At 49.3% G+C, this 27,876-nt stretch overlaps 1 protein-coding gene across 2 annotated transcripts; it reads left to right on the forward strand.

The window, feature by feature from the left end:
• Nucleotides 1–1,039: 1,039 nt before the first annotated feature.
• Nucleotides 1,040–27,767, forward strand: TRIM25 (tripartite motif containing 25). Of its 2 annotated transcripts, XM_039476457.2 has the most exons (11): nucleotides 1,040–1,721; nucleotides 6,293–6,388; nucleotides 10,560–10,793; nucleotides 13,519–13,678; nucleotides 15,375–15,440; nucleotides 18,585–18,611; nucleotides 18,926–18,967; nucleotides 20,259–20,285; nucleotides 20,600–20,641; nucleotides 20,721–20,828; nucleotides 24,084–27,767. In XM_039476457.2, exons 1-11 carry the CDS (start codon nucleotides 1,122–1,124, stop codon nucleotides 24,611–24,613), a joined length of 1,932 nt encoding a protein of 643 aa, XP_039332391.1. In that variant the 5' UTR covers nucleotides 1,040–1,121; the 3' UTR covers nucleotides 24,614–27,767. The 2 variants fall into 2 exon arrangements, with proteins under 2 accessions (XP_039332391.1, XP_074244647.1); XM_074388546.1 differs by lacking the exon at nucleotides 20,600–20,641 and having other exon boundaries at nucleotides 1,043–1,721.
• The last annotated feature ends 109 nt before the right edge of the window (nucleotides 27,768–27,876 follow it).

A 27,876-nucleotide genomic window follows, 5' to 3' on the forward strand; every position in this document is an offset into this window, starting at 1 on the left:
ACGCCATCTTGGCTTCTGCGACTTGTAATAAGTAACTAAGGTCTGTGATTTCCACCCTACCCAGATTTTGTGTAAACTAATGTTTATCTCGACTTCTGTAAACCACTTAAGTAACAATCGGAATGACAAAAGTCCCCTGGCCCTTGGAATGTCCGGAGCCCCCCCCACTCACCCTCGTCTCCGCGAAGGAGGTGATTTACAGAATCCACCAGCCCTCGGAATGTCTGAAGCCCTTCATCCCTGCTCCTCACCCCCACTCCCAAGGTGGCTTTTCGGGTGTAAAATGTCTTGGCACCCTCTTTTCGACGCCACGGGTTGGAGAGACGCGAGTCCTCCGTGGCCGCCGGCAATACAGACCCTGCAATTTGGCATACTTTTGTCTTGGTGTTATTTAATCTCGGACTCAATATTACACATGTATCCCCAAACCTAAAATGTAATTTAAAAAAAGCATGATTTATGTCTGAGTGTGTGACTATGGGCTCCAGTCTTCCCGGACTGTATGTCCCTATGTCCGAGTCAGGGACGAGGGAAGAGGAAGGATTAGGAAAAGAAAAAAGAAAAAGCGGTGTGGTTTAACAGTTCCTACAGGTTTTGTTGTTGTTTTTAAAGTTTGCCCCACAGCATGACCAGCGCTGCTCGCGGGGACGGCGGGGACACCTCTGTTCTCAGATGAGTGCTGGGAAGGAGGGGACTGGCTCCGGGCGCAAGTTCGTGCGGGAGCCCGGCCGGCCCTGGGCTCTGAATCCGCGGGTCCGGGGTTCCGCACCCGGGCGTGGGCTTCCTCACCCGCAGAGCGGCTCCCAGAAGCCTCGGGTGGTCGCGAGGGTGCTCTAAACCCGGGGAATAAGGCCGCGCCCGGCTCCCCTCGCCCAACCCGCGGGAGCCCCGGGGCTCGGAGCGCCGCAGGCCTTCGGCAGCTCCCGGCGGCCACAACCGCGGCGCCCGCAGCCTCCCGGGGGTACCTCGCGCGGCCCGCCCCGTCCTCGCGCCCGCCCCCCGCGCCCCACGTGACTTCCTGGCGGCCGCAGGGACTACCCCTCCCGGGTTCGGTTTCGTTTCCTCGGCGGCCTCCCTCGGAGCGCGGGTGCGGCAGTCGCGTCCCGACCCCTCGGAGCGCCATGGCGGAGCTATACCCCCTGGCCGAGGAGCTGTCGTGCTCCATCTGCCTGGAGCCCTTCAAGGAGCCGGTCACCACTCCGTGCGGCCACAACTTCTGCGGCTCGTGCCTGAACGAGACGTGGGCCGTCCAGGGCTCGCCGTACCTGTGTCCGCAGTGCCGCGCCGCCTACCACGCGCGACCGCAGCTGCACAAGAACACGGTGCTGTGCAACGTGGTGGAGCAGTTCCTGCAGGCCGACCTGGCCCGGGAGACCCCCGCCGCCGACGGCTGGACGCCGCCCGCCCGCGCCTCCGCACCCAGCGCGGGCACCCAGGTGGCCTGCGACCACTGCCTGAAGGAGGCCGCCGTGAAGACGTGCCTGGTGTGCATGGCCTCCTTCTGCCAGAAGCACCTGCAGCCGCACTTCGAGAGCCCCACCTTCCAGGACCACCCGCTGCAGTCGCCCATTCGCGACCTGCTGCGCCGCAAATGTCCCCAGCACAACCGGCTGAGGGAATTCTTCTGCCCTGAGCACAGCGAGTGCATCTGCCACATCTGCCTGGTGGAGCATAAGGCCTGCTCTACCGCGTCCCTCAGCCAGGCCAGCGCCGACCTGGAGGTAGGAAACGGCTGGGAGGGCGCAGAGGGCAGCCTGGGCCTGCCAGGTCGTGCAGAGCGGCCCCATCACGGACATCTCTGCCACACTCTGGATATGCCCTGGGGAGATGGGCCTGAATTCGAGGAATAGCAAAGGGCTGGGAGATCATATAGTCCCCTCCCATCATCCATGAAGACAGGTTAGGTTACTGGCCATAAGCCTGTCATTGTCTGATGGTGTTTATTTATTTTTATTTTTTTTGAGACAGGGTCTTGCTCCTCTCACTCAGACTGGAGTGCAGTGGCAGAATCGCAGCTTACTGCAGCCTTGGCTTCCCGGGTTTAAGGGATCATCCTACCTCAGCCTCAAGAGTAGCTGGGACCGTAGGCTCCCTAATTTTTGTACTTTTTTGTAGAGATGGGGTTTCACCATGTGGCCCAGGCTGATCTCAAATTCCCAAGCTCAAGCGATCTGCCCACCTCAGCCTTCTAAAGTGCTAGGATTAAAGGCGTGTGCCACTGCGCCCCACTATCTGGTGGTCTGATGGTGTTTATTAGAGGGTTTTGAATGTCAATTATGAACCTTGGAGGTTACCTCTGTTCCCTCACTAAATCCTGGTGGCACCAGGAGGTGGATACGATTAGTTTCATTTTACAGTTGAGGATACTGAGATCCAGAGAAATGAACTTAGCCTGACCTAATGCAGTAAATGGCCACGCAGGCATTGCCCCCAGGTTGGTTTGATTTCATAGGCTGCAGGTTGTCCCCATGAACCAGCCTCGTATACAGGTCCATAGAGTTCAGAGCACCAAACAGTCCTGGAAGCTTGAGGTCACGTAAGCAAAAGCCTTTGGTGGGCCGGAGAGTTCCTGTGATCAGGGAGGGTTGTTATTAGAGGACTGAGGAGGGGGGTGGGCAGTGTCCCCGTAGGCAACTGGATCAGAGCCACAGGGAGAGCCAACACTCTTGCACCATAGTGTCCTCTGTCCTGACCATGTGACTTTGAGCACAGGGTTTGTCCGCTGGACCTGGGTCCTCACCAGTATGGTAAGCCAGTGGGACTAGGTGGATTCCTAAGGGCCTTTCAGATCTGCAATGTTTTTAGGTGGTTTGGGGATCATACCTTCTCCTTGTGGACTCAAAGCAGAGGCTGAAATCAAACCACCTTTTGTTACATCAGTCTAAGATCCAAAGCATGGCCTGATTTCATTCCATTCTCACAGCACCTTCTGGGAGAACAAGACCAGTCTTCGTGTTGTCAAAGGAGACAGTAGCCTGAGCAAGGTCAGAGTTGGGGGTCTGTGTCCAGCTTTGTGTAGCATATAAGCTTGGCTTTTTTTTTTCTTTTAGAGACAGGGTCTTGCTGTGTTGCCTAGGCTGTTCTTGAACTTCTGCCCTCAAAGGATCCTCCCATCTCAGCCTCCCGAGTAGCTGGGACTACAGTTGGGCCACCAGGCCTGGCTATAAACTCGGCTTTTTTTTCTTCTTTTAGAGACAGGATCTTACTCTGTCACCCAGGCTGGAGTACAGTGGAGTGATCATAGCTTGCTGTAACCTCAAACTTCTGGGCTCAGGTGATCCTCCCGCCTTAGCCTCCTGAGTGGATAGTACTACAAATATAAGCCACCATACCTGGCTAAGTTTTAAAAAAATTCTTTCGTAAAGATGGGATCTCAGTATATTGCCCAGGCTAGTCTTGAACTCCTGGCCTCGATGCTCCTCCCATCTCAGTCTCTCCAAGTAGCTGGGACTACAGGTGTGCCACCATGCCTGGCTATAAACTCAGATTTATTTTTTTAATCTTTTCTTTTAGAGACAAGTTTTCACTCTGTCACCCAGACTGAAGTACAGCGACATGATCATAGCTCACTATAACCTTAAACCCTATTCGCAGGGGATCCTTCTGCCTCAGCCTCCTGAGCAGCTAGGACTACAAGCCTGCACCACCACACCCAGCTAATATTTTAAAACATTTTTTGTAGAGATGGGATCTCACTATCTTGTCCAGGCTGGTCTTCAACTCCTGGCCTCAAGGGATCCTCCCACCTCAGTCTCCCAAAGTGCTGGGATTACTGGCGTGAGCCAGGAGCCTGGCCTAAATTCTGCTGTTTAATCCCTGCAATAGGCCTTCCTTTCTCAGTGCCTGCCCCTTGCTGTCCTGAATTGTTGAGTCCTATAACAGGTCTGCTTTTCGAGCCCTGCTACTGCTGCTCATCACTGTTGGCAGAGCCAGTCTCAGCTGGGCAGTGCCCTTGGCCTTGGGGGCTGGGTTGTCTTGGCCACTGGTGTGGCCAAGACTTGAGACTCTGGTGCCTCCTGTGTGGAAGACCCAAGTCTCCAGTCTGTGAAGGGATCCTCAGAATTTCAAAAAGTCCTTTACCTTTGATTAGGGGATTATTGCTGCTACCAAAGTTTTTGGGCCACTTTTCTTTGATCTGGAGTCGTGTGGGCACCATTTGTGACGAGGGTACTGCCGCATGTGTTTGATTAATGAGGCATAAAATCTTTCAAAATATAGGGCTTAGGGAGCAGTGCTATGAGCAGCTCTTGGAAGTGAAGCAGTTGGCAGCCTTGTGGTGTTCTGAGGTCTCTTCTGCTCCGAGGCCCACAAGGCCAGATGTACGTAAGCCTGGTCTTTGGCCCACACTTTATCTTGGCCACCGTTAGAGGCCAGGTCGAAGGGCAATATCACAGAGGTCAAGTTTGAAACATCATGAGCAACTTGGGCTTTTCGGGTTGAGTTAGTGTGGCCTTGGTCCCTGCCTCCAACCCCTACATGTGACTGTCACTGGGTTGTTCATACCCAGATTCAAAATCAGGTTCTGCCCAGAATATCTTGGGTGGAGTTGAAGAGTCTGGAAAGTGGAAGAGAGGGCCAGAGTGTGTTGTGCCTGCTAGTTAGGAAAAGGAAATGTTTTGTTTTGTTTTGTTTTTTTTTTTTTCCTAGAAATCTCCAGCATGCTCAGCGTGGGCATGTGTCTATGATTTTAATACCAGGATCTAAGCTGTGCCAGTTACTGGTAGTGTACCTGGGGCAAGTCCCTTAATTGCTGCGTCCCTTAGTGTCCTTGTCTGTAAAGGTTGGATAATTCCTACCTCATAGTGTTGTTCTTAGCTTTGGGTAAGTCAATATATGTAAAGCACTAGAACAGTGCCTGGCATACAGTAAGTGCATAATAAATACTAGCTGCTGTTATTATGGTGGTTGTGGTGATTTTCCTTCCCATTTCTGTGTCCCAGTATTTCATCTAGCAGGGAGGTAGGAAACTCAGATATTGATGATGAAAATTTATAGAAATCAGATGAGGTTGATATTAGCTTCCTTCATATACAGTATGTCTTTGTTTCTGGAGGTGGCTAGGGCGTAGCAACTCTGAATTAGCTTAATTTAGTTTCAGGGACTGGGCATATTTGCAGCTGGGCTTCAGCTCCTGTGAGCCGTTTCTTTTTTTTTTTTTTTTTTTTTTTTTTTGAGACAGGGTTTCACTTTGTCACCCAGGCTGGAATGCAGTGATGCCATCTCAGCTCAATGCAGCCTCAACCTCCCAGGTTCAAGTGATCCTCCTGCCTCAGGCCCCTAAGTAGCTGTTACTACAGGTCTGCACCACCACGCCTGGCAAATTTTTGTATTTTTAGTAGAGACAGTGTTTTGCCATGTTGCCCAAGCTGGTCTTGAACTTCTAAGCCAAAATAATCCACCCGCCTGGGCCTCCTAAAGTGCTAGGATTACAGGCGTGAGCCACTGCACCTGGCTGGCTGCTTCATCTTATTCCCAGTCCTTGCTGGTCCTAGCCTGCAGTGAGCCTTGGACTCTGATTTCTGTCTTCCTGCCCTGTGAGGCTGATAAAGGCTCCCAAGTTTTTTCTTGGATTGACAGATGCCTCTGGAGAGAACATTCTAGATATCAGGCTTATTTCTCTGGGCTCTCTTCCCTCTTCTCCTGGACCTTGGCTTCTTAATCCTCTGCTTGATTGACTCCAGCGTCTTTTAGCGGATCCCCTCCCTGCACCATTATTTGGACTGCTTTCCTGGCTGTTTGCAGTGGGAGGGTTGGTCTGAGTGGCCCCACCTGCCATTACCGAAGCAGCTGTCCCTGCTCATTCTGTTCCTCTGTGAGCTTGGCCACCTTGCTGTTCTCCTTGCCTGAGTTTCATTGGCTGTAAAATGGGTAGAGAAGAAACTCATAAAAATATAAGCTGAAGCTGACATTTAGCATTTTTTTCCTAAGATCCAGGCATTGGGCTGAGTACTTACATTGTTTCCATTAATCCTCCCAATAACCCTATGAGCTGGGGACCGTTGTTTCTATTTTGTATCCAAGAAAATTGAGGTGAAGGACACAGTGGCACAGCTGGGAATTGGGACTGGAACCCTGGTCTGTACTGTCCTCTGAAAAGGATAAATGGAGGTAGTATTAGAATGCCTCAAAAAGCTCCACGCAGGCAGGACTCGCATGACAGAACTTGGGGTGGCAAGATTTGGTGGAGTGGAAGAGGAAGGGATGTATCCCATGGGATAGATCCAGGGATGGCTTCTGGTGGTGGGGCTGGGCTGAGGAGGTGCCTTCTCACCCTCATTTGTTTTTCCTGCAGGCCACCCTGAGGCACAAAGTAACCATTATGTACAGTCAGATCAACGGGGCGTCGAGAGCGCTGGATGATGTGAGGGCCAGGCAGCAGGATATTCGGGTGAGTGGCGGGGCTCCTCGATGCCAGCCCTACCCTGTGGCTCCCTCGGCCTCCAGGCAGGACAGGCGTGGCTCTGACCATGACAAGGCTGGTGTTGGGTGCACTCACAATGTCAGGATGAAACACCAACCTTGCAAAGCATGCAGACAGCTGTGTGTCCAAGAGAGATCCTTTGCAAGCCCAAGCCGAAAATTACCTATAAACCACACTGTGGGGAAATCATTATAAATTTGGGTTAAAAAGTAGTAATTCAGAAAAATGGATATGATATAAAGTGGGAGAAAAAGAGGAAGCAAAACCTCCTAGGGTTGCACCCATTTATAAAAAGGAAGTATATTAGTTTCACAGGGCTCCTGTAACAAATTGCCACAAACTTGGTGGCCTACAACAACAGAAGTGTATTCTGGCAGAGTTCTGGAGGCCAGAAGTCCAAAATCAAGATGTTGGCATGGCCACACTCCCGAAGTCTCTAGGGGAGAAGGCTTCCTTGCCTCTTACAGCTCCTGGTGGCTCAGGCATTCGACTGTATCACTCCAGTCTCTGCCTCTGTCTTCACATTTCTGTCTCTCCCTCCCTTAGTGTCTTTTTATCTCCAATAAGGACCCTTGTCAATGGATTCAGGGACCACCTAATATAATAATCATCAGGTAATCAAAGATGATTGAATCTCAAGATCTTTTTTTTTTTTTTTTTTTTTTTTGAGACGGAGTTTCGCTCTTGTTGCCCAGGCTGGAGTGCAATGGCGCGATCTCGGCTCACCGCAACCTCCGCCTCCTGGGTTCAGGCAATTCTCCTGCCTCAGCCTCCTGAGTAGCTGGGATTACAGGCACGTGCCACCATGCCCAGCGAATTTTTTGTATTTTTAGTAGAGACGGGGTTTCACCATGTTGACCAGGATGGTCTCGATCTCTTGACCTCGTGATCCACCCGCCTCAGCCTCCCAAAGTGCTGGGATTACAGGCTTGAGCCACCGCGCCCGGCTGAATCTCAAGATCTTTAATTGCACCTGCAAAGACCTCTTTCCTATGTAAGATTACATTCACAGGCTCTGGTATACAGACATGACTTTTGGGGCCCAGCATTTAACCCATTACAGAGAGTATAGGAAAAAAAAACCAAAAATTGAAAAGGAATATTATAGAAGGATCTAGTGGAAGTGTTGGAGTGGTAAATTAGGAATGGTTTTGTTCCCTCTGGTTTTCAGATTTCTAGTACATTTAAATTGCCTTTAAATGGAAAGATCAGATTTTTACCCTGTTTCAGAGCTGCAGCATCCAGTTTTACTGCAGCAGTTTTGGTTTAATTACTGCAACAGTTTTGGTTTAATGATGTCTGGGTTAGAATACCAGGTCTGTCACATACTAGCCTATGTCACTTTGGTCTTGTTGCTAGATCTCTGAGCCTTCATTGTCCCATTTGCACAATGGAAACACGACTTCTTTCTGAAGGTGATTGTCAGACAAATGAAAGGACGCACCGAAAGTACCTGTATTGGCTAGAAGGCAGGTTAAACTGCTGTAACAAAGATACACCAAAATTCAGAGGCTTAAGTATGATCAGTTTATTTTGCCAACTGACAGTCCAAACCCACACATGAGTAACCCAGACTAGGGGTTCATGTGATCATTCGGCAATTAAGGGTCCTCTCTTCTTATTGCCCTACTATTCCACAAAGTATTGTCCCAACCTCTTTGGTTGAAGCTGGGTTACCATTACACCTTTGTTCTAGCCTGTGAGAAAAGGGACAAAGAGGAAGTGGAGGACAACAGGCAATTTCCTTTTACACAAGTGACACACTGTTGCACATATCACTCCTGGTCATGTGTCAGTGGAAGGAGCTAATTACGTCGCCTAGCCTAGCTGCAGGGGACACTGGGAAACGTAATCTGGGTAGCCACATGCCCAGAAGAAACTCCAGGAATGTTCTCTTACCAAAAGGAAAAAGGGGAAAATGAACACTGGGGACAGTTGTAGTCACATTAGATGTTGCACAGTAAAAGATTGGAAAAGAAGGCTGGGTGTGGCGGCTCATGCCTGTAATCCCAGCACTTTGGGAGGCCAAGGCGGATGAATCACCTGAGGTCAGGAGTTCAAGACCAGCCTGGCTAACATGATGAAACCTCATCTTTACTAAAAATACAAAAAATTAGCCAGGTGTGGTGGCACACACCTGTTGTTCCAGCTACTTGGGAGGCCGAGGCAGGAGAATCTCTTGAACCCAGGAGGCAGAAGTTGCAGTGAGCCGAGATCATGCCATTGCACTCTAGCTTGGGTAATGAGAGCAAAACTCTGTCTCAAAAAAAAAAAAAAAAAAAAAAAGATTGGTTAAGAAATACTTGAATTCCTTTCTTCCAGTCTGCTGTCCTTCTTGTGTGTTTTTTAATTTGTTATGTTTGATTCTGACCTATCGTCTTAGTCCATTTTCTGCAGCTATAACAGAATTCCACAGACTGGGTATTTGCAAAGAAAAGTTTATTTGGTCATAGTTCTAGAGGCTGAGAGGTCCAAGAGCATGCTTCCAGCATCTGGTGAGGATCATCCATGGTGGAAGGATGGAAGGCAGGAGAGTGAGACAGGAAAGAAGAGCTCAAACCCCTGTGAAAAGAGCATGAGTCCATTCATGAGGGCAGAACCCTCACGACCTAATCACCTCAATGGCATTGAAATCTCAATATGAGCTTTGGAGGAGACATTCAAACCATAGCAGCTATTGAGGCTATCCAAGATGGGAAACAAAATTGCAGCTGCTAAAGCAGTGCTGTCCAGCAGAAATACAGTGGGAGTGGAGATGTAACTTTAAATTAATTTGAATAGTACATTAGGTTTATTTTATTTATTTATCTTTTGGAGATAGGTTGTCTTACTCTGTCATCCAGGCTGGAGTGCAGTGGAACAATCATAGCTCACTGCAGCTTCGAACTCCTGGGCTTAAGTAATCCTCCTGACTCAGCCTACTCTCCCTTTCCACCCCACACCTCCCACTAGCTAGGAATACTAATTTTTTATCGGAATAATAATTTTTATTATTATATTTTTATAATATTATAGGAATAATTTTTTATTTTTATTTGTGTAGAGAAGGGATCTCACTATGTTGCCCAGGCTGGTCTTGAACTCCTGGCCTCAATTGATCCTCCTGCCTTGATCTCCTAAGATGCTGGGATTATGAGCATCAACCACTGCATCTGGAGCTGCATCCTGACTTTTATTTTTAAAAATTGCCCATGAACTGCCTTTATCTTAAGAAATAAAATATCATTGCTGCAGCCCCTCCCGTCTGTTTCTCCCTTATTCTTTTTTTTCGTTTTTGAGACAGAGTCTTGCTTTGTTGCCCAGGCTGCAGTGCAATGGTGTGATCTCAGCTCCCTGCAACCTCTGCCTCCTGAGTTCAAGCAATGCTCCTGCCTCAGCCTCCCAGGTAGCTGGGACAACGGGTGTGCACCACCATGCCCAGCTAATTTTTGTATTTTTAGTAGAGATGGGGTTTCACCATGTTGGCCAGGATGGTCTCAGTCTCTGGACCTTGTGATCTGCCCACCTCAGCCTTCCGACATGCTGGGATTACAGGCATGAGCCACTGTGCCTGGCCCTGTTTCTCCCTTATTCTCTCCCCTTCCTCTCTTCCAGAAGTAACCATTCTCCTGAATTCATTCATTCATTCCTACGCGTTTCTTTGTGCATGTTACCATTCTGCTTGTTTCTAAGCTGTATTGAAAGAGCATCATATGGTCGGTCTCTTTCTGCAAGTTGTTTTTCTCTCATGGAGATTCATCCATGCATAGCTCCAGTTTGTTAATTTTCATAATTCTTTAGTATTCCATCCTCTGAATAGTTCCCAGTCTTTGCATCAAGTCTTCACCAATAGACGTTCAGGTTGATTCCAGGTTTTTGCTACTTCAGACAGTGCTGCCTGTGAACATTCTTGTGCATGTCTCTGGGGCAGGTGGCTGTGAGTTTTTGTAGCATATATTACTAAAACCGGAGTAGCTGAGTCATAGCATATGAGCACGTCCAAATGTACTAGATTTTACCAAGTTGCTCTCCAAAGTGGTTTGTTTTCCCGGAAAGCGCAGGTGAGAGTTCCAGAACTCCACATCTTACCAACGCTTGGGGCTGCAGCCTCAGCATTTTTACCCATTTGACGAGCGCCCTCTTACCTTTGCCCTCTCAGATGACTGCAAACAAAAAGGTGGAGCATCTACGACAAGAATACATGGAAATGAAGGCTCTCCTGGATGCCTCAGAGACCACCTTGACATGGAAGATAAAGGAGGAGGAGAAGAGGGTCAATACCAAGTTGGACAGCATTTATCAGATTCTCGTCAAGAAGAAGAATGAGATCCAGACACTGAAGGAGGAGATTGAACGGGGCCTGACCAAGGAGGATGAGTTCGAGTTTCTGGAGGTGGGTTGCCAGGAGGCATTGTTGAACGTTTTTTTTGCCTGATGTCATGCTCTTGATGATAGGGCCCTCAAGGAGCTGGGCACTGGAAGAGGTCACTGGAAGCATCCCTGAGACAACATGCTGTATTAGTTTTCTGAGCTGGGCAACAACTTACCACAAATGTAGGGGCTTCAAAAAACACATATTTATTCTCTCAGAGTTTCTCTGGCTCAGAAATCTGGACATGGCTTTATGGGTGGCCTGTATAGGGTCTCACCAGGCTAGAGTCTGCAAGGGATGGCCAGGCTGTTTCTTTTGGAGCTCAGGGTTGTCTTCCAGGCTCATCTGGTTGCTGGAAGAATTTAGTTCCTTATGGTTGTAGGACTGAGGCCCCCTCTTTCTTACTGGCTGTCTCGGCTTGATAGCTGACTTCTTCAAGGCCAGCATGAGAATGTCTCCTCTAGAAAGAGGCAATCTCTCTTTTTTTTTCTTTTTTTTGGGGCGGGGGTGTCTTGCATTGGAGCAATCCCCTCTTTAAGGGCTTTTAACCTGATTAAGTCAGGACCACCCCAGATAATTCCCCTTTTGGTGAACTAAAAATCACTTGATTTGAGATGCTAGTTACACCTGCAATATTCCATCCCCTTTGCCATATAACATAACTTAATCACAGGAGTGATTAAGATGACATCCTATTTCATTCAACACGGCCCATGCTCAAGGAGAGGGCATTTACAGGGTGTGTACATCAGTCGGGGTGGGGACTTGAGGGCCATCTTAGAATGTTTCCTGCCACACACAATCTACCTCTTCCTCCCATCCTTTCTTCAGCAGCCCCTGGAAGTGTGTGTTAGTCCCTTTTGCATTGCTATAAAGGAGCAGCTAAGACTGAGTTATTTATTTATTTATATAGAGATGCAATTTTGCTCTTGTCACTCAGGCTGGAGTGCAGTGGCATGATCTTGGCTCATTTCAACCTCCGCCTCCCAGATTCAAGTGATTCTCCTGCCTCAGCCTCCGGAGTAGCTGAGATTTATAGGCGTGAGCCACCACACCCAGCTAATTTTTGTTAGTAGAGACAAGCTTTCACCATGTTGGCCAGGGTAGTCCTGAACTTCTGACCTCAGGTGATCCACCTGCCTTGGCCTCCCAAAGTGCTGAGATTATAGGCGTGAGCCACTGCGCCTGGCCAGACTGAGTAATTTATAAAGAAAAGAGGTTTATTCGGCTCACAGTTCTACAGGTTTTACAAGCATGGCGCCAGCATCTGTTAGACTTTTGGTGAGGCCTTTGGTGAGAAAACTTTAACTCACAGCAGAAGGTGAAGCTGGGAGCAGCCATGCCACGGCATTAGAGAGGGAGCAAGAGACAGAGGAGGAAGGCCAGTCTCCTTTAAACAACCAACTCATGTAAGAACTCACCTGTTACCACGGGCAGGCACCAAGCCATGCATGGGGCATCCGCCCGCATGACCTGAACACCTCCCACCAGGCCCCACCTCCAACACTGGGGATCACATTCCAACATGAGATTTGGAGGGGACGAACATCCAGACTGTATCAAGGTGTCTTTCTAAAGCATGGGCCCCCCGGCTGTTTCTAGCCTCGTGTCCCTTGGCACCGCTCGCAAGGTCTTGGGCCGAGGGACACGAGGGGCCCTGCCTCTGTCAGCAGCCTCATCTCTTAGCATCCATCCCTGGCTCATGCCCTGTGCACTCACTGCTCCCCAGACACAGTAGGTATGGGTGAGGTGCCATGCTGGACATTCTTGCCTCCTGAGTCGTGTCCTTCCAGGGCCTTGGATCCCATTGCCATGCCGTGTCTTTGTTCCCAAGCATGCCACACTGCTGCTACAGTAGCACTGGGTGATGTTTCAGACGTGCTTTTTTTATGGCTGTTTGGCTGTAAGCCCATCTCTTACCACCCCCCTTGATCCTTCTGCCAATCTGACCGGCACATAGCAGAGTGCTTGGCATATAGTGATGTGCCCCATTGATTGAGTGACCTGCAACTATACCTGAAAGGTCCAGATTCCTTCTTCGGATCGGGGGGTGGGGAGACAGTGCAGGAATGAATGGGAACCTTCTCTCTGTGCACTGAGGCCTGATATGTGCCTAGTCTGGATGGCGTTAAGCTTCATCCCGAGTGTTCATTCCTGTCTTTTGGAGCAGCTTCCCCAAGGTCTTGAAGGATCTGGGTGCACATCTGGGCCTCTTGATACTGTAAAACCCTATTTTGCCTCAAAGTTTGGGACTTCTAGGAAGACCCTCCCTTCTCACAAGAGGTTCCTTGGCTGGATTCCACATCCCTCCAGATATCCCTGTCTGTTATCAGAATGTGTGATTAGAGCTGTTTTCCTAGGGTCGGGGTGGTCTTGAGTTTCCTGTGCTTTTCTATCCTCATCTGGACAAGTGGAAAAAGCATCATCCTGGGGACTCAGAAGACCTCGATCCCAGCTGTGTTGTCTGTGACACCAGCCAACAGAGTTCCTGGCAGGCTTCTTGCCATGACTAGACCTCAGTTTCCCTATCAGTAAGATGAGTGACCTCTGGGTTCCCTTCCAGCTTCAGATTACTGTGTCTTCAAGTGGCATTTTAACTTCTGGTGACCTCTGGCCTGTAATTTGAACAGGTCAGTTGGACTTAGCACTCACTGGCATAAGGGAGAGCTTCCTGGGGTTCATGAGGACTGGGCCAAGGCCTTGGTATCACCAGAGCTGCCTGCACTAACTCCCTGGCATGTTCCAGAAAGCATCAAAACTGCGAGGAATCTCAACAAAGCCAGTCTACATCCCCAAGGTGGAACTGAACCACGAGCTGATAAAAGGCATCCACCAGAGCACCTTAGACCTCAAAACCGAGTTGAAGCGGTGCATCAGGCAGCTCCAGGAGCCCACCACCAGCTCAGGTGACCTTAGCAGCCCCCTATGCTGCCCTCTGCAGAGCCCTGCAACCTGGTGGGTCCCCTCAATGTTTTGGGATGGGAGATCGGGGCCTGATCCCGAGCACTGGGGCCTGAGTTTCAGGGCTCCTGAAATACCCGCCCTCTGTCTGGAAGCTGGTGGGGATTCTGCTTCAGTCTGACCTTTAGAATCTTTCCTAAAGCATTTTTGAGGACTTGATGTTAATGCCTGGACATTCTGGACAGATAGACTCTTTTTGCCCGTGATCTTGAGGCCAACTTGGCTGGGTTTTAAATGGTCTTGGGCTTGTTACTGTGTTTGATGGGGGAATGGCTCGTTTGGAGGAAAAATCTGGAATTCCTCTTTGACACCCCCTTTTCATCACCCTATATGCAATCCATTGCCAAATTTCACTTCTTTCAGTCTCCCGACTCAGGCCGCTGATCCAAGCACCACTGCTTGCTGTTACTGCATCTGTTGCCATCAACTGTCACCCCATGACTGTGGCAGCTTCCTAAACCCTCTGCATCTGCCACTGCAGCCAGAGAGAGATTTTCACGATGCAGAGTTCATCTCCTGGGACCTATTTGGCTTTGCCCTCTCACTAGGCTTCCCATTACTCCCAGATGCAGACCAAACCCTTGACCCTGGTCTAGAAGCCAGGTCAGGCCCTGTTGGTCTCTCTCCAGCCCCAAGGTGCCCGGCAACGCCTCCGATGCATCTCTCTGCATTCAATTCCTCAAATATGCAAAACTTCCTGCCACAGGGCCTTTGTGTATGCTCCTCCCCACTCTCCAGAAGGCTTGAACTCCACCATCTTCACTAAGTAACTCCTCTCACCCTTCAGAGATCACCAAAACATTACATTTATAACCAGCCTCCCCTGCCACTGCTCCCACTCCTCAGACTGGGCCTGGGGTCCTGATTATCCTCTTGGAGCTCTTGCATGGGCAGCATCGTACTCTTCCTGAGGATCCCCATAAATCTCCCTCACTAGGTTGTGGTCTCTATCAAGGCAGGGGCTATTTAGAGACAGGATCTTGCTCTGTCAGCCAGGCTGACGTGCAATGATGTGATTATAGTTCACTGTAACCTCAAACTCCTGGGCTTAAGCAGTCCTCCTGCCTCAGCCTGCCGATTAGCTAGGACTATAGATATACACCATCATACCTGGCTAATTACATTTTTTTTTTTTTTTTTTTTTTTTTTTTGAGACAGAGTCTGGCTCTGTTGCCTTGACTGGAGTGCAGTGGTGTGATCGGCAAAGCGATAGGTGGTTGGTGCGTGGGAGGAGGGGAGAGAAAAAGCAGTGGGAAAGGAACAAGTGTTGATCCAGCAACTGCCACACGCCAGGCACCTTGATCTCATTCAGGAGTCACATCAACCATGAGAAAGGTGAAGCCATCTGCATTGTATGCTTGAAGAAGCCAAAGTTTAGAGAAGTTTAAGAGGCCCCAGAACTGGGTGCTGGTGGAAAACAGATGTGACACTCGCTACATTTGAAGTCAGAAAAAAGAGGGAACGCACCAAATTGGTTCTTAGATCAGCTTGTTTGTAGCTCTTGTAGATGATGAGATGGGGAAGGTTGGAGGAAAGCGCTGTCTGTGTAAACCCTCTGCCCGCCCAGCCACCCATGGCAAAGCTGGCTTCTCAGGTTAGTGAGAGGAGCTGCACACACTGAGCCCTTCTTCTCTGACACAGGTGACCCTGGAGAGCATGACTCAGCGTCCACATACAAATCTGCACGCCCTGGGAAGAAGACCCCAAGTAAGTAGCCCCACCTCTGTCACCATGGCAACGGCATGGCTGTGGCCGGCCTGGGCTCTGGCCAAGTCATTTACGGCCCATCCCAAGTTACTGGGGCGCTGGACCTCAGCAAGAGAAAAGTTGGTGGCAGCCCCCACCGTTGGGGGTTGCAGGGCTGTTGCAGGAGCTCCTCTTTCCATCAGCATTGCATGTTTGGGCTGCCTGGAACAGCAAGATTCCTGAAGCTGGCTTGTTTTGAAAAATATGTACTATACCCAAGTCCTTGGATAGAGCCTTGAGCAAGGAGACTGACAGCTGTCCAGGAAGGGCGGAGGCTAAACCTCCTTGGCAGCTCAGCAGTGTTCAGCCTCTGGGTTGTAATGGGCTTCTGCTGTTACCATGTTTCTCAACCTTTTTTTTTTTCTCGCTATTACACTCTTCTGCTTTATCCTCTGAACTGTTTTTTTTTTCCTAATTGTAACCCATGAAATTTTAATACCACATATCAACTGCATTACTGTTTATGTTCTGTGCTTTTACACATAAAAAGAGTAATCGTTTTTTACTTCCCTCCCCCCCAATAATCCATTTTTTCCCTCCTAGTGATGCTATCTCCTTTGTGGGCAGGCATGCACCATCGACATGGGGCCTGGGGGGAAGAGTGGTCCTGTTTCCTTGTCTGCAAATGTGGACAATAGCGATGTCGAGGCCACAGGATGATTGTGAGTGATGAGGGGACACTGATTGTTAGAGCTCTTTATGAGCTGTACACCCCTGAGATGTCCATGTACCACTGAGATGTCGATATACCACTGAGATGTCCATGTGCCACCGAGATGTCCGTGTGCCACTGAGATGTCCATGTGCCACCGAGATGTCCGTGTGCCACCGAGATGTCCGTGTGCCACTGAGATGTCCATTGCCACTGAGAGGTCCATGTGCCACCGAGATGTCCGTGTGCCACTGAGATGTCCGTGTGCCACTGAGATGTCCGTGTGCCACCAAAATGTCTGTGTACCACTGAAATCTTCATATACCACTGAAATGTCAGCTGTCATTGCTTCCCTGAAAAGTTGGCGTGAACCCAGGAGGGCTGGCCGCGCACTGCTGGTGTTGTAGGGAATGAGAGAGCTGGGTTTGCTCTTTGTTGTTGCTTGTGCTTAGTGTTTAGGTCAGCTGTAGCAGGCAGAGTGTGGTATTGGTCCCTGAATGGAACCGATTCAGGGCTGGGATACCTTGTGCAGATAGAGGAAGAAGCCCTTAGCTAGGCAGGAAAACTTCGAAGGGTACTTTGTGTGAAAAGGGAAGTGAAAAAAGTACTGTTGGCCTGTGTCCTTCCCCAGTCACCTTCCTCTGAAACCTCTTCCCTTGGTATGAATGAGCTGGGGATGGCAGCCAGCAGGCAGGTGTGTTCCCCAGTGAGGCAAGGGCCTCCTGCCACAGCAGAATGATACCCTGGAGAATAGAGAGTTAAGTTTGGGAATGAATCAAGGCTCCTCTAGGCTAAAATGGGGAAATAGGGGAGCAGGGGTGGACTAGTCCCAGTGCAGAGAGACAGCTAAGGGTAGGTGATGAGGGAGGGGCCTGTGCCCTAGATTGATGTTACAGCCTGGGCCTCCCAGGATGCTGGTCCACAGGGAGTGGGTGAGAAAGTGGCAGATGGTGAGGAAATGGGGCAGAGAATGAGCAATTGTGAGCAATGTGACTTTGAAATAGAAGTGGTAAGCCAGGGGGCTTCGTGGTGTGGAGGAGGTCTGGTGGGGAGGTAGAGGGTAATAGGAGAGAGCAGGGTTTATCTGTGATGTCAGGTGTCCTGCCAGTGGGCAGGGATATGATTTTTCATTCCAGTGTTGTGGAAGGTGGCAAAGAAGGAACCTGGAATCTTCTAGCCCACTTGAGTGGACTTTGGACTCACCTGGAGGGCTTGTATACCGCAGATTGCTGAGTCTCACCCCTAGACTTTCTGATTCAGCAGCTGTGGCTTGGGGCCCAAGAATTTGCATTTATTTATTATTTTTTAAGAAACAGGGTCTCACTCTTTTGCCCAGGCTGGAGTGTAATGGGGCAAACAGAACTCATTGCAGCCTCGAACTCCTGGGCTCAAGTGATTTTCCCGCCTTCGCCTCTTGAGTGGTTGGGACTATAGGCATGTGCCACCAAGCCAGGCTAATTTAAAAAAAATTTTTTTTTGTAGAGATGGAATATTGATATGTTGTCCAGGCTGATCTTAAACTCCTGGCCTCCAGCAGTCCTCCCCCTCAGCCTCCCAAAGTGCTGGGATTACAGGAGTCAGCTACAGGGCCTGACAAATAATTTGCATTTCTTAGGGATTCTCCAGTGATGTCACTGCAGCTAGCTTGGGCACCAGGCTTTGAGAATCACTATTTTAGCCAAATTCAGTTCTTGTAGGTACACACTCCAGATATTTGCAAAGGACTTGGCAAGCATTTTTTTTTTTTTCTTTTTTGAGACAGGGTCTCATTTTGTCGCCCAGGTCGGAGTGCAGTAGTGAGAACACAGCTCACTGCAGACTCATCCTCCTGGGCTCAAGCAATTCTCCTGCCTCTGCTCCCAAGTAGCTGTGACTACAGGTGTGTGCCACCACACCCGGCTAGTTTTTTGTTGTTGTTGCAGTACTTCTGGTAGACATGGGCTTTCCACATGTTTCCCTTGCTGGTTTTTAACCCGGAGCTCAAGTGATCCCTGCTCCTTGGCCTCCCAAAGTGCTGGGATTCCAGATGTGAGCCACCGTGCGCCCAGCCCTTGCAAGTTTTTTCTTTTTTGTTTTTGTTTTTTGCTGATTCCCTATTTGGTTTTTATTTGTGTTTCTTCCCTTATGGAAATATAGTTTACCTGCAGTAAGTCTTAAATAGTTAGATCTATTTTGACAAATGCATACATGTGTTACCATTATCCAAATCAAGATAATTTCCCTTACTCCAGATTTCCTTCCTGCTCCTTATTCATCAGTCCCTGCCTGCCACATCCACTGATTCTGGTTTCTATCACTATAGATTCATTTTGCCTGCTGACTTCTTCTATTTTTCAAAGTGAAAACATCCTTTTATTTGACTGTGTCAAATTCAAGCACATGAATGTTATTATTTTGAAATGTCATTATGTTGTGCCTTAAAAGATCTTAATTCTGAAAACTTTCTTTTGCAGAGGAGGAAAAGAAATCCAAGAAACCCTGTAAGTTTTGCATTTCTGCAGCTGTTTGTTTCTCGAGACTGCCCGAGCATAGAACTAAATGCTGGTAGCGAGAGTCGATCTTTCACCAGGGTTCTGTGATGGGATCTGTATGATTCCATTCTGTATGGCAGCAGGCCTGAGGCTGGAGGGGAGGACAAGCATAAATGAGTGAGATGAATAAGGTGACTTGAGCTCTGTGTGGTGTCCCCTGTGTTGCCCTGCCGTTCAGGTGTGAGTTTGTAGAAGCCGCTCTTGGCGTGGAAGGGAGTAGAGGCCGACCTGCTGCTCTGTATCATGTTTCTCTTTCCTTACAGCCTCGGGACTGGTAGTGGAATTAGAACGAGACAGCTCAGAGGGTGAGTTATCATGGGTAAGGAGCTTTGGGGTGTCCACTCTGAGTTTGCAAATAATTTGCATTTCTTAGGGATTCTCCAGTGATGTCACTGCAGCTGGCTTGGGCACCAGACTTTGAGAATCACTATTTTAGCCAAATTCAGTTCTTTTTTTTTTTTATTTTTATTTTTTGAGACGGAGTTTCACTTTTGTTACCCAGGCTGGAGTGCAATGGCGCGATCTCGGCTCACCGCAACCTCCGCCTCCTGGGTTCAGGCAATTCTCCTACTTCAGCCTCCTGAGTAGCTGGGATTACAGGCACGCACCACCATGCCCAGCTGATTTTTTCGTATTTTTAGTAGAGACAGGGTTTCATCATGTTGACCGGGATGGTCTCGATCTGTTGACCTCGTGATCCACCTGCCTCGGCCTCCCAAAGTGCTGGGATTACAGGCTTGAGCCACCGCACCCGGCCCAAATTCAGTTCTTGTAGGTACACACTCCAGATATTTGCAAAGGACTTGGCAAGCATTTTTTCTTTTTTTTGAGACAGGGTCTCATTTTGTCGCCCAGGCTGGAGTGCAGTAGTGAGAACACAGCTCACTGCAGCCTCATCCTCCTGGGCTCAAGCAATTCTCCTGCCTCTGCTCCCAAGTAGCTGGGACCACAGGTGTGTGCCACCACGCCCGGCTAGTTTTTTGTTGTTGTTGCTGTACTTTTGGTAGACATGGGCTTTCCCCATGTTTCCCGTGCTGGTTTCTAACCTGGAGCTCAAGTGCTCCCTGCTCCTTGGCCTCCCAAAGTGCTGGGATTCCAGATGTGAGCCACCGTGCGCCCAGCCCTTGGCAAGTCTTTTCTTTATTTTTCTTTCTTTCTTTCTTTCTTTCTTTCTTTCTTTCTTTCTTTCTTTTTTTTTTTTTGCTGATTCCCTATTTGGTTTTTATTTGTGTTTCCTCCCTTATGGAAATATAGTTTACCTGCAGTAAATCTCTTTTTTTCCTGCAGTAAATCTTAAATGTGCAGTGAGGTCTATTTTGACAAATGCATACAAGTGTTACCATTATCCAAATCAAGATAATTTCCCTTACTCCAGATTTCCTTCCTGCTCCTTATTCATCAGTCCCTGCCTGCCACATCCACTGATTCTGGTTTCTATCACTATAGATTCATTTTGCCTGCTGACTCCTTCTATTTTTCAAGTGAAAACATCCTTTTATTTGACTGTGTCAAATTCAAGCACATGAATGTTATTATTTTGAAATGTCATTATGTTGTGCCTTAAAAGATCTTAATTCTGAAAACTTTCTTTTGCAGAGGAGAAAAAGAAATCCAAGAAACCCTGTAAGTTTTGCATTTCTGCAGCTGTTTGTTTCTTGAGACTGCCCGAGCACAGAACTAAATGCTGGTAGCGAGAGTCGATCTCTCACCAGGGTTCTGTGATGGGATCTGTATGATTCCATTCTGTATGGCAGCAGGCCTGAGGCTGGAGGGGAGGACAAGCATAAATGAGTGAGATGAATAAGGTGACTTGAGCTCTGTGTGGTGTCCCCTGTGTTGCCCTGCCGTTCAGGTGTGGGTTTGTAGAAGCTGCTCTTGGCGTGGAAGGGAGTAGAGGCCGACCCGTTGCTCTGTATCATGTTTCTCTTTCCTTACAGCCTCGGGACTGGTAGTGGAATTAGAACAAGACAGCTCAGAGGGTGAGTTATCATGGGTAAGGAGCTTTGGGGTGTCCACTCTGAGTTTGTTCTGCAAATTGCTCTCTGTTTCTGCTCTCAGCTGTAGCCGCTGGAGCCAAAGGAGCCAGCTCACAGCCGAACGCAGCGTCTCTCAAGGCCAAGGTGCTGGAGACCTTCCTGGCCAAGTCCAGACCTGAGCTCCTGGAGTGTGAGTAGCTTCTGTGCTGGTGCGCGGTTCCGCTGGTTCTGTCTCTCCTCAGCCAGTCTGTATGGTTCTGTGTGAGGCCAGCTGGCCGGCTACCTCAGCCATTTCCCTTCACTTGTCCTCTCCTTTGTTGCTCCCGTATTTTCTCCCAGGCATCAGTGCCTTTCTTGACTGCTTTCCTAACCAGCTCAGATTGCACAATGGGTCCTTTGACTCTCCCTCTTGCTGTGCATTCTGGCCTTACTGAGCTCACCTTTGGCGTCTGCATGTCCCCTGCAGAGAAGGCGGGGTGATTGTGGTCACCAGCCTTCACCTGGCTGGTGTCCCCTGTCCCCTCACCACCACTCTCCAGAGCCACTATTCCCAAGACTTCCCACAGCTTTCTCCCTGCCCTGCCCACCTTCTGCTTCACGGAGAAGAGAGACGGTGAAAAAGGGGCTCCCCCTGCTCTGTTAATTGTCATCACACCTGCATCTACTGTGCCCCCTTCCTCGCCTCCTGGCCCTTTCCCAAGGCTGGTCCCTGGCCCTGGGCTCTGGAGTCTGCTCCCCATGTGCTCTCTGGACTCTTCTGCTTTCTCTTAGGCCTTTCCACTCCCATCTCTTCACCCTCAGCCTCTCTACCGAGGCTTGCCTATCTGTAGTGTGTTTATATCTCTCCAAATCACAAAAAGAAACCCAGCAAAACTGTTTTGGCTCCAGGTCTGTTTCCTGCCTCCCTTTCACCCGAATGCTTGTTAAAAATACAAATTCCTAGCTGGGTGTGGTGGCTCATGCCTGTAATCCCAGCACTTTGGGAAGCCAAAGCAGGTGGATTACCTTAGGTCAGGAGTTCGAGACCAGCCTGGCCAACATGGTGAAACCCCATCTCTACTAAAGATACAAAAAAATTAGCCAGGCATGGTGCCACATGCTTGTCATCCCAGCTACCTGGGAGGCTGAGGCACAAAAATCACTTGAACCCAGGAGGTAGACGTTGCAGTGAGCTGAGATTGTGCCACGGCACTCCAGTCTGGCAACAGAGAGTGAGACTCTGTCTCTACAGACAAACAAACAAAACCAAAAAAACCCAAAAAACAAATTCCTGGACCCTGTTCCAGTTCTACAGGATCAGACTCAGGCAAGCACCGAAAGCGTTTATGTTTAGCTCATTTCTTCCATGGTCCTTTTGAGGACGGTCGGGGAAAAGCAGCTCAGCAGATTGTCTGCACCGGTGGCTCTCAACTGTTGGCCACGTGTTAGAATCCTCTGGGGAGCTTTTTAGAATCCCCAATGCCCAGGCTGCCCCCCAGACTGGTTCACTCAGAATCTCGGTGTTTAGCTGTCCAGGGTTGCAGTGTGGGGCCGAGGTGAGAGCCTGAAGTCTAATCCTTTTGCCACTGCAGTCTGAGCTCTCTCCTGCCCTTGACTCAGGCAGCTCTGAGGTCGTCAGTGGCCTCTGTGTCACAAAATCCAAGGGATGCCCTTCAGCTTTTATTTAGCTTCACCTCTCAGTGGTAGTCCTCCTCCTTCTGACACTCTCTCCCCTTGACCCTTGAGCTACACCCCCCTGGCTTTCCACCCACCCTTCTAGTCAGGCTCCTTTGCAAGTTTGTCCAACCTGGAAATGGGTGGAGTTCCTTCATCAAGGCCAGGCCTAGGACCTGGCCACTTTCCCTCTTCTTGTTTCTTCTGCACCCACGTGCAACACTCCACGCGGCACCTGCCAGCGGTAACCACTTCCATGTGGTGGCCAAAACCAATCACTGAAAAATACACCTCAGGCCCTTCATCTGCAGCCGCAGCAGACTTGTGGAGATCCGTGGGTTCCTTAGTTCCTCAGGGCTGGCCTCCTTGTACCTCCCCACTGTCTTTGCCCCTCATGAGAGGCCCAGACCAGCCCCGGGCTGGAGCTAACTCTTGCCCAAGCTGCTGGTGGTGGTGGTGAGCCACGTGTGTCAGGAGCTGCTGTGCACTCGGCGGCAGCTGCATAAGCAGGGAAAGTAAAGTTCTAGCCACTTAGGGCCTTCTTTTTCCACAGCTTATTCGTTTTGCCTAGGGGGAAACTCGGGCTCCAGTGGAAAGTGCCATGCCCCTGAGCCACCTAGCAAGTGAGTAGGGACAAAAGAGACTAGGACGAAAGCCCAGGTCTCTTGGTTTCCAAGTTCCCAAGCTATGATTTGTCCCTGTCTGCCTTGCTGCCCCATGAGCTGTTTCCCGTGGGTCCCCAGGATCTCCTGTGACGGTGGGGGCAGAGGAGATTGAGTATGGGGCTGACACTGAGCGGAGCTTCACCCTCAGATCTGGAACTGCTTGTAAGTGGCAGGAAGGGTAGGGAGGACATGCTAGTGTCACACCAAGGATATAGTCAGGCCACGTCTATGCTTACAGACCTTGCTTGGCTCCCTGCTGCCCTCCAGTTAAAGTCTAGACTTCTGAGTTCTTCCCTTTCTAGCCCCAACATGTTTCCCTTCTCCTGCTGCATCTGTGTTCCAGCCACCCAGCTTCCTCGATCCTGGCACATACCCACCCTTCTCGCACTCCATGGCTTCACCCTCACCGTTCCCTCCGTCTGGAATGGCCTTTCTCTCCTCTGCCCAGCTCTCATCTTCTGTTACTTAGTTCCAGCTCCAGCCTGTCAGTGAAATGTTCCCCAGCTGTAGCATCAGTTGCCTTATCTCTGTGTCCCTACAGTGTGTGCCTATGCTTTTGGCAGAGTGTGAGTCTCCTAGTGTTGTTACTGATGGACTAGCCTTGCTTGTTGGAGTGTGAACTCCATGAGGCAACCGGAATCTGTGTCAGTCGTGTGCCTGGTAAATTATTTTGGACGCATGAATGGGCGGACACATGGATGACTGATAGATGATAGCTGGCTGGCTGGGCAGAATGGATGGATGGATGGATGGATGAGTTGATGGATAATGGATGGGTGCGTAGATGGACAGATGGATAAATGGATAGATGACTAGATGAGTGGATAGATTGAATGAATGAATGAATGGATAAATGGAAAGACAGAAGGATGGATAGATAAGTGAATGGATGAGTGGATAGATGGGTATATGGACACATGGGTAGTTGGCTAGATGGATGGATGAATACATGGATAGACAGACAGATGGATGAATAGACAGACAGATGTATGGATGGACAGACAAATGGGTAGATGGGTGCATGGATGGATAAAACTGGTGAATAAATAGTACCATATTGGGAAAGGTCTGAAAGTGAGAGCACTTTGGGCCCCTTGTAATTAATCCTTGGGGTGATGTTTTCTCAGATTACGTTAAAGTCATCCTGGACTACAACACTGCTCACAAAAAGGTGGCTCTGTCACAGAACTATACGGTGGCTTCTGTGGCTGAGATGCCTCAGAACTACCGGCCGCATCCCCAGAGGTTCACATACTGCTCTCAGGTGCTGGGCCTGCACTGCTACAAGAAGGGGATCCACTACTGGGAGGTGGAGCTGCAGAAGAACAACTTCTGTGGGGTAGGCATCTGCTATGGCAGCATGGACCGGCAGGGCCCCGAGAGCAGGCTCGGCCGCAACAGCGCCTCATGGTGCGTGGAGTGGTTCAACACCAAGATCTCTGCCTGGCACAACAATGTGGAGAAAACCCTGCCCTCTACCAAGGCCACACGGGTGGGCGTGCTGCTCAACTGTGACCATGGCTTTGTCATCTTCTTCGCTGTTGCTGACAAGGTCCACCTGATGTATAAGTTCAAGGTGGACTTTACTGAGGCTTTGTACCCGGCTTTCTGGGTGTTCTCTGCTGGTGCCACGCTTTCCATTTGCTCCCCCAAGTAGGCAGGCCATGGACACTTGGACTGACTGCCTGCAGAGGTCCCAAGACCCTAGTGAAAATCCAGCAGGCAGAACTGTCCTTGGAGAATTCCCCAAGAGGTCCCAAGGATTGGGAGCATGGGAGGGGAGCAGGCAGAAGGGTGGGAGATGGGATTTAGCCAGGGAAAAGGGGTGGGGGTGATTGTGCTGTGGGCAAGGAGGCATTTCCACCCCCTGGTGCCTATCAGGGCAGGGTGACCTGCTTCCCATTGTTCTGGGAAATCTCCAGGCTGCTGGGCAGCTGGGCAGAGCTCTGGGAAGTGAAGTCATGAGCACCCAGTTCCTCTTGGGAAAAATCCATAGCTACTGTAGGTTCTGTCTTGGGCCACTTGGATCTGAAGGCTGCCCCTATGCTCTCTGGGGTAGCCTTCAGATCTTGGTGTTTTGATTACTTACCATAGATATTTTTAAAATTCCAAAGTCACTGAATTTGGTTGAATTACACAGCCTCCGTTACCCGCGTGTTGGAGCTCAGTCTCCTGGTTATTAGCTGTGCTTGAGGAAACACCCACAGCAGTCTCTACCCAGAATAGTTTCCTAAAGAAGCATGCCCTCTTCCTCCACTGGAAAATAGTGCTGTTCCCTTCCTACCCTGCTCACCCATCACTCCCCATTGATGGTTTTCAAACAGGAAACTTTTCAGCTAAAGCTTCAAACCAGGACTGGAATGAGCCTGTGTTGGATTTGTGATTCAAGGTCAGGTGACCCCGGTCCAGTTTGGAGGGGAATCCTTCCCAAGTGTCGTGAGAAGCATCTTGGCAGAGATGCTTTGGTGGCAGCCATGAGCTTTGCTGGAGGCCTTGCTTCCCATAGCCTTGGCTGCAGGGCAAGGAACTCTGCCAGGCAAGGGGGACACTGCCCTGGGTCAACAGAAGCCTGGTGGGTTTGCTCGTGTTGGGAGTGGCCTGCTTTCTTAATGACAACTCTTCTTGGCGATAGCTCCTCTCCCCTGGATTGTAAGATACGGAATAGTGCAGGTACCGCTGAAGCTAGCACAAATAGCCAGCTAAGCTGGATCTCTGAAGCCTGCTATCATGGAGATAGGCTGCTTCAGGGACCACACTAGGCCACTTGCTGTGGTGGCAACCTAGCACCAAAAGGGTCTTTTAGCAAACCTCATGGGGAACAGGAACATTCCTGTTCATCCCCAGCCACAGTCTGCAGACCCAGCACTGGCCCTCGCGTGAGTCAGAGCCCCGGGGCTGGCCCTACCCCCTTCTGTTGCCTTCCTCCTTTGAGCCAGTTCTATAAACTCACATTGATCAGGGAGGGAATGAGTTAAAGAGGGTAACACAAATGGCTATTTTCCCTGCAGTGTTTCCGTGCAGTGAAAATAACCCAGTCCACTAAGGGGCGGAAGTGAATGGATTGCAGGATTTTCCCAAGCTCCTTATAGCCCGATGTCAGGATGTTAAGTGTGAGGAACTTAACCTCTTATAATGAAATGAGTTCAGCTCTGGGCCTTGCTTAGAGGAGAGCTCCCGTCAGGCTTCTTATAATATGAAAAGAGGTCACCAGGGGAAGTATAGACCCCAGACCTTTTCATATGGATATTTGAGAATGTAATGCATCTCAGGCCTCGTGCTGGAATTCTAGGACACTCTAGGCAGGGCAGAGCACTTGATATTCCTGACAGGTACATACCTGACATGCAGGTACATACCTGATCGGTGTCATCTCCCAGCAAGGATTTTCACTTCATTGGGAGAGCAGTAGTCTTTGTAGGGAAGACATCCCTGCAATAGGTAATATGTGGTCCTTAGAAGTTTTCTTCCTTACTACTTGGATGAAAAGTTCTTTGGTGATTCTTCTCTGCTTTTGAAGATGATCAAAAGCATCTTCATTGATTTTCTGAAATGAAAGCCTTGTCTGAAACCAGCCAGGCTTAGAGGAGTAGAATGCCACAGATTAATCCATGGCTCCTACTCTGGCTCTCTTCCGCAGAAATGAGGGCAGTAGGGAGGCTCCTTCCCTGGCAAATGTGCAGCTCAGGATAGGGGAGCATGAGTCCCTCTGTTTTTAAGAGGGTCAAGGAGGTAACCAAAGCCGAGCTCTGTGCAAGGTGCTTTGGAGTTGTAAATTGAGGAGTGCATCTTTGCTGTCTTTAACCATTCTGTTTGCAATGGTAAGACCTTACATAACCTAGCCTTGCAGGGCCGCCACACCACACTGGAGTCCTAGAGTTGGAAGAATCTTTGTGTCCATCTGACTTCTCATTTTGTAGAATATGATGAGAAAGTAGAGGATCACTCTGTTCACCACTCTTTCCGTTCCATTAGGGAGGAGGCTGCTAGCATGTGTGAGGGGAATAGTCTTCTGGTACGCTGGGAAGTATCAGAAATTCCCAGAAACACAAACATAAAATACTATCCTAGACCCAGGTACTGGGGCCTGTCCCAGTCAGTGTGGCATGATAAACAAAAGGTTAGGATCAAGTCTGTATTTTTCAAGATGCGGTCGCTGATTATTCCTGTTTTAAGTACTCTGAAATCGATCTGCGATCAATAATACTAATATGTTATCTTTGACTATATTCTGCCTCTCACTATTGATTTTGATTAATTAGAAGTATTCGAACTCTTATTTCTTGAGCTTAATTTTTTTAGAGTTAACTCTTTAAGGAGATAATCATGGCTGTAGACAAGACCAGGGCTGGCTGACGTGCCTTAGAAGCTTTGAACGCTGTAAAGTGTTTGGCATTCTCTGCCGCATTGCAGCGTGGGTAGAAAGTGCGGTTTGTTGGTCATGCTGTTGTCAACAAATGAGCTGCCCACTACAGATGGCTACTGCCCAGGGACCTGTCGATGCCCCACCCAAGGGTTGAGATTTCAGCAGACCTATAGCCAGCACACTTAGTCTTACCCTGGGTAGAGCTCCTCTTCAGGGAGCTTTTGATAAGGAATTCTCAGACTGATAGGATGTCCGTCTGGGTTTTGCTGCGGGACAATCCGACCGTGGGGGCTAAGGGAAAGGGGGTGGGTATCAATGAAAGAGTAATCCACAAATGGATAATCAGTTACTAGGGATTGAGGTGTGAGGGTTCATTATATTATTCATTCCACTGTTGTATATGTTTGAAAATGTCTATAATAAAAAGTTTCGAAAAAAGAAACAAAAATAGTTCAAGCCAGCAATGGGCCCTGTTTAGATTTTATCCTTGTTTGAATTGGGGTCGGAGGTGCAGGAGGTGTGGATTGGAGGTTGTCTAAAGAATTGGACTGGCCTTT

This window comes from Saimiri boliviensis, chromosome 17 (genome assembly GCF_048565385.1).
Source record: "Saimiri boliviensis isolate mSaiBol1 chromosome 17, mSaiBol1.pri, whole genome shotgun sequence".
NCBI classification, from domain to species: domain Eukaryota; kingdom Metazoa; phylum Chordata; class Mammalia; order Primates; family Cebidae; genus Saimiri; species Saimiri boliviensis.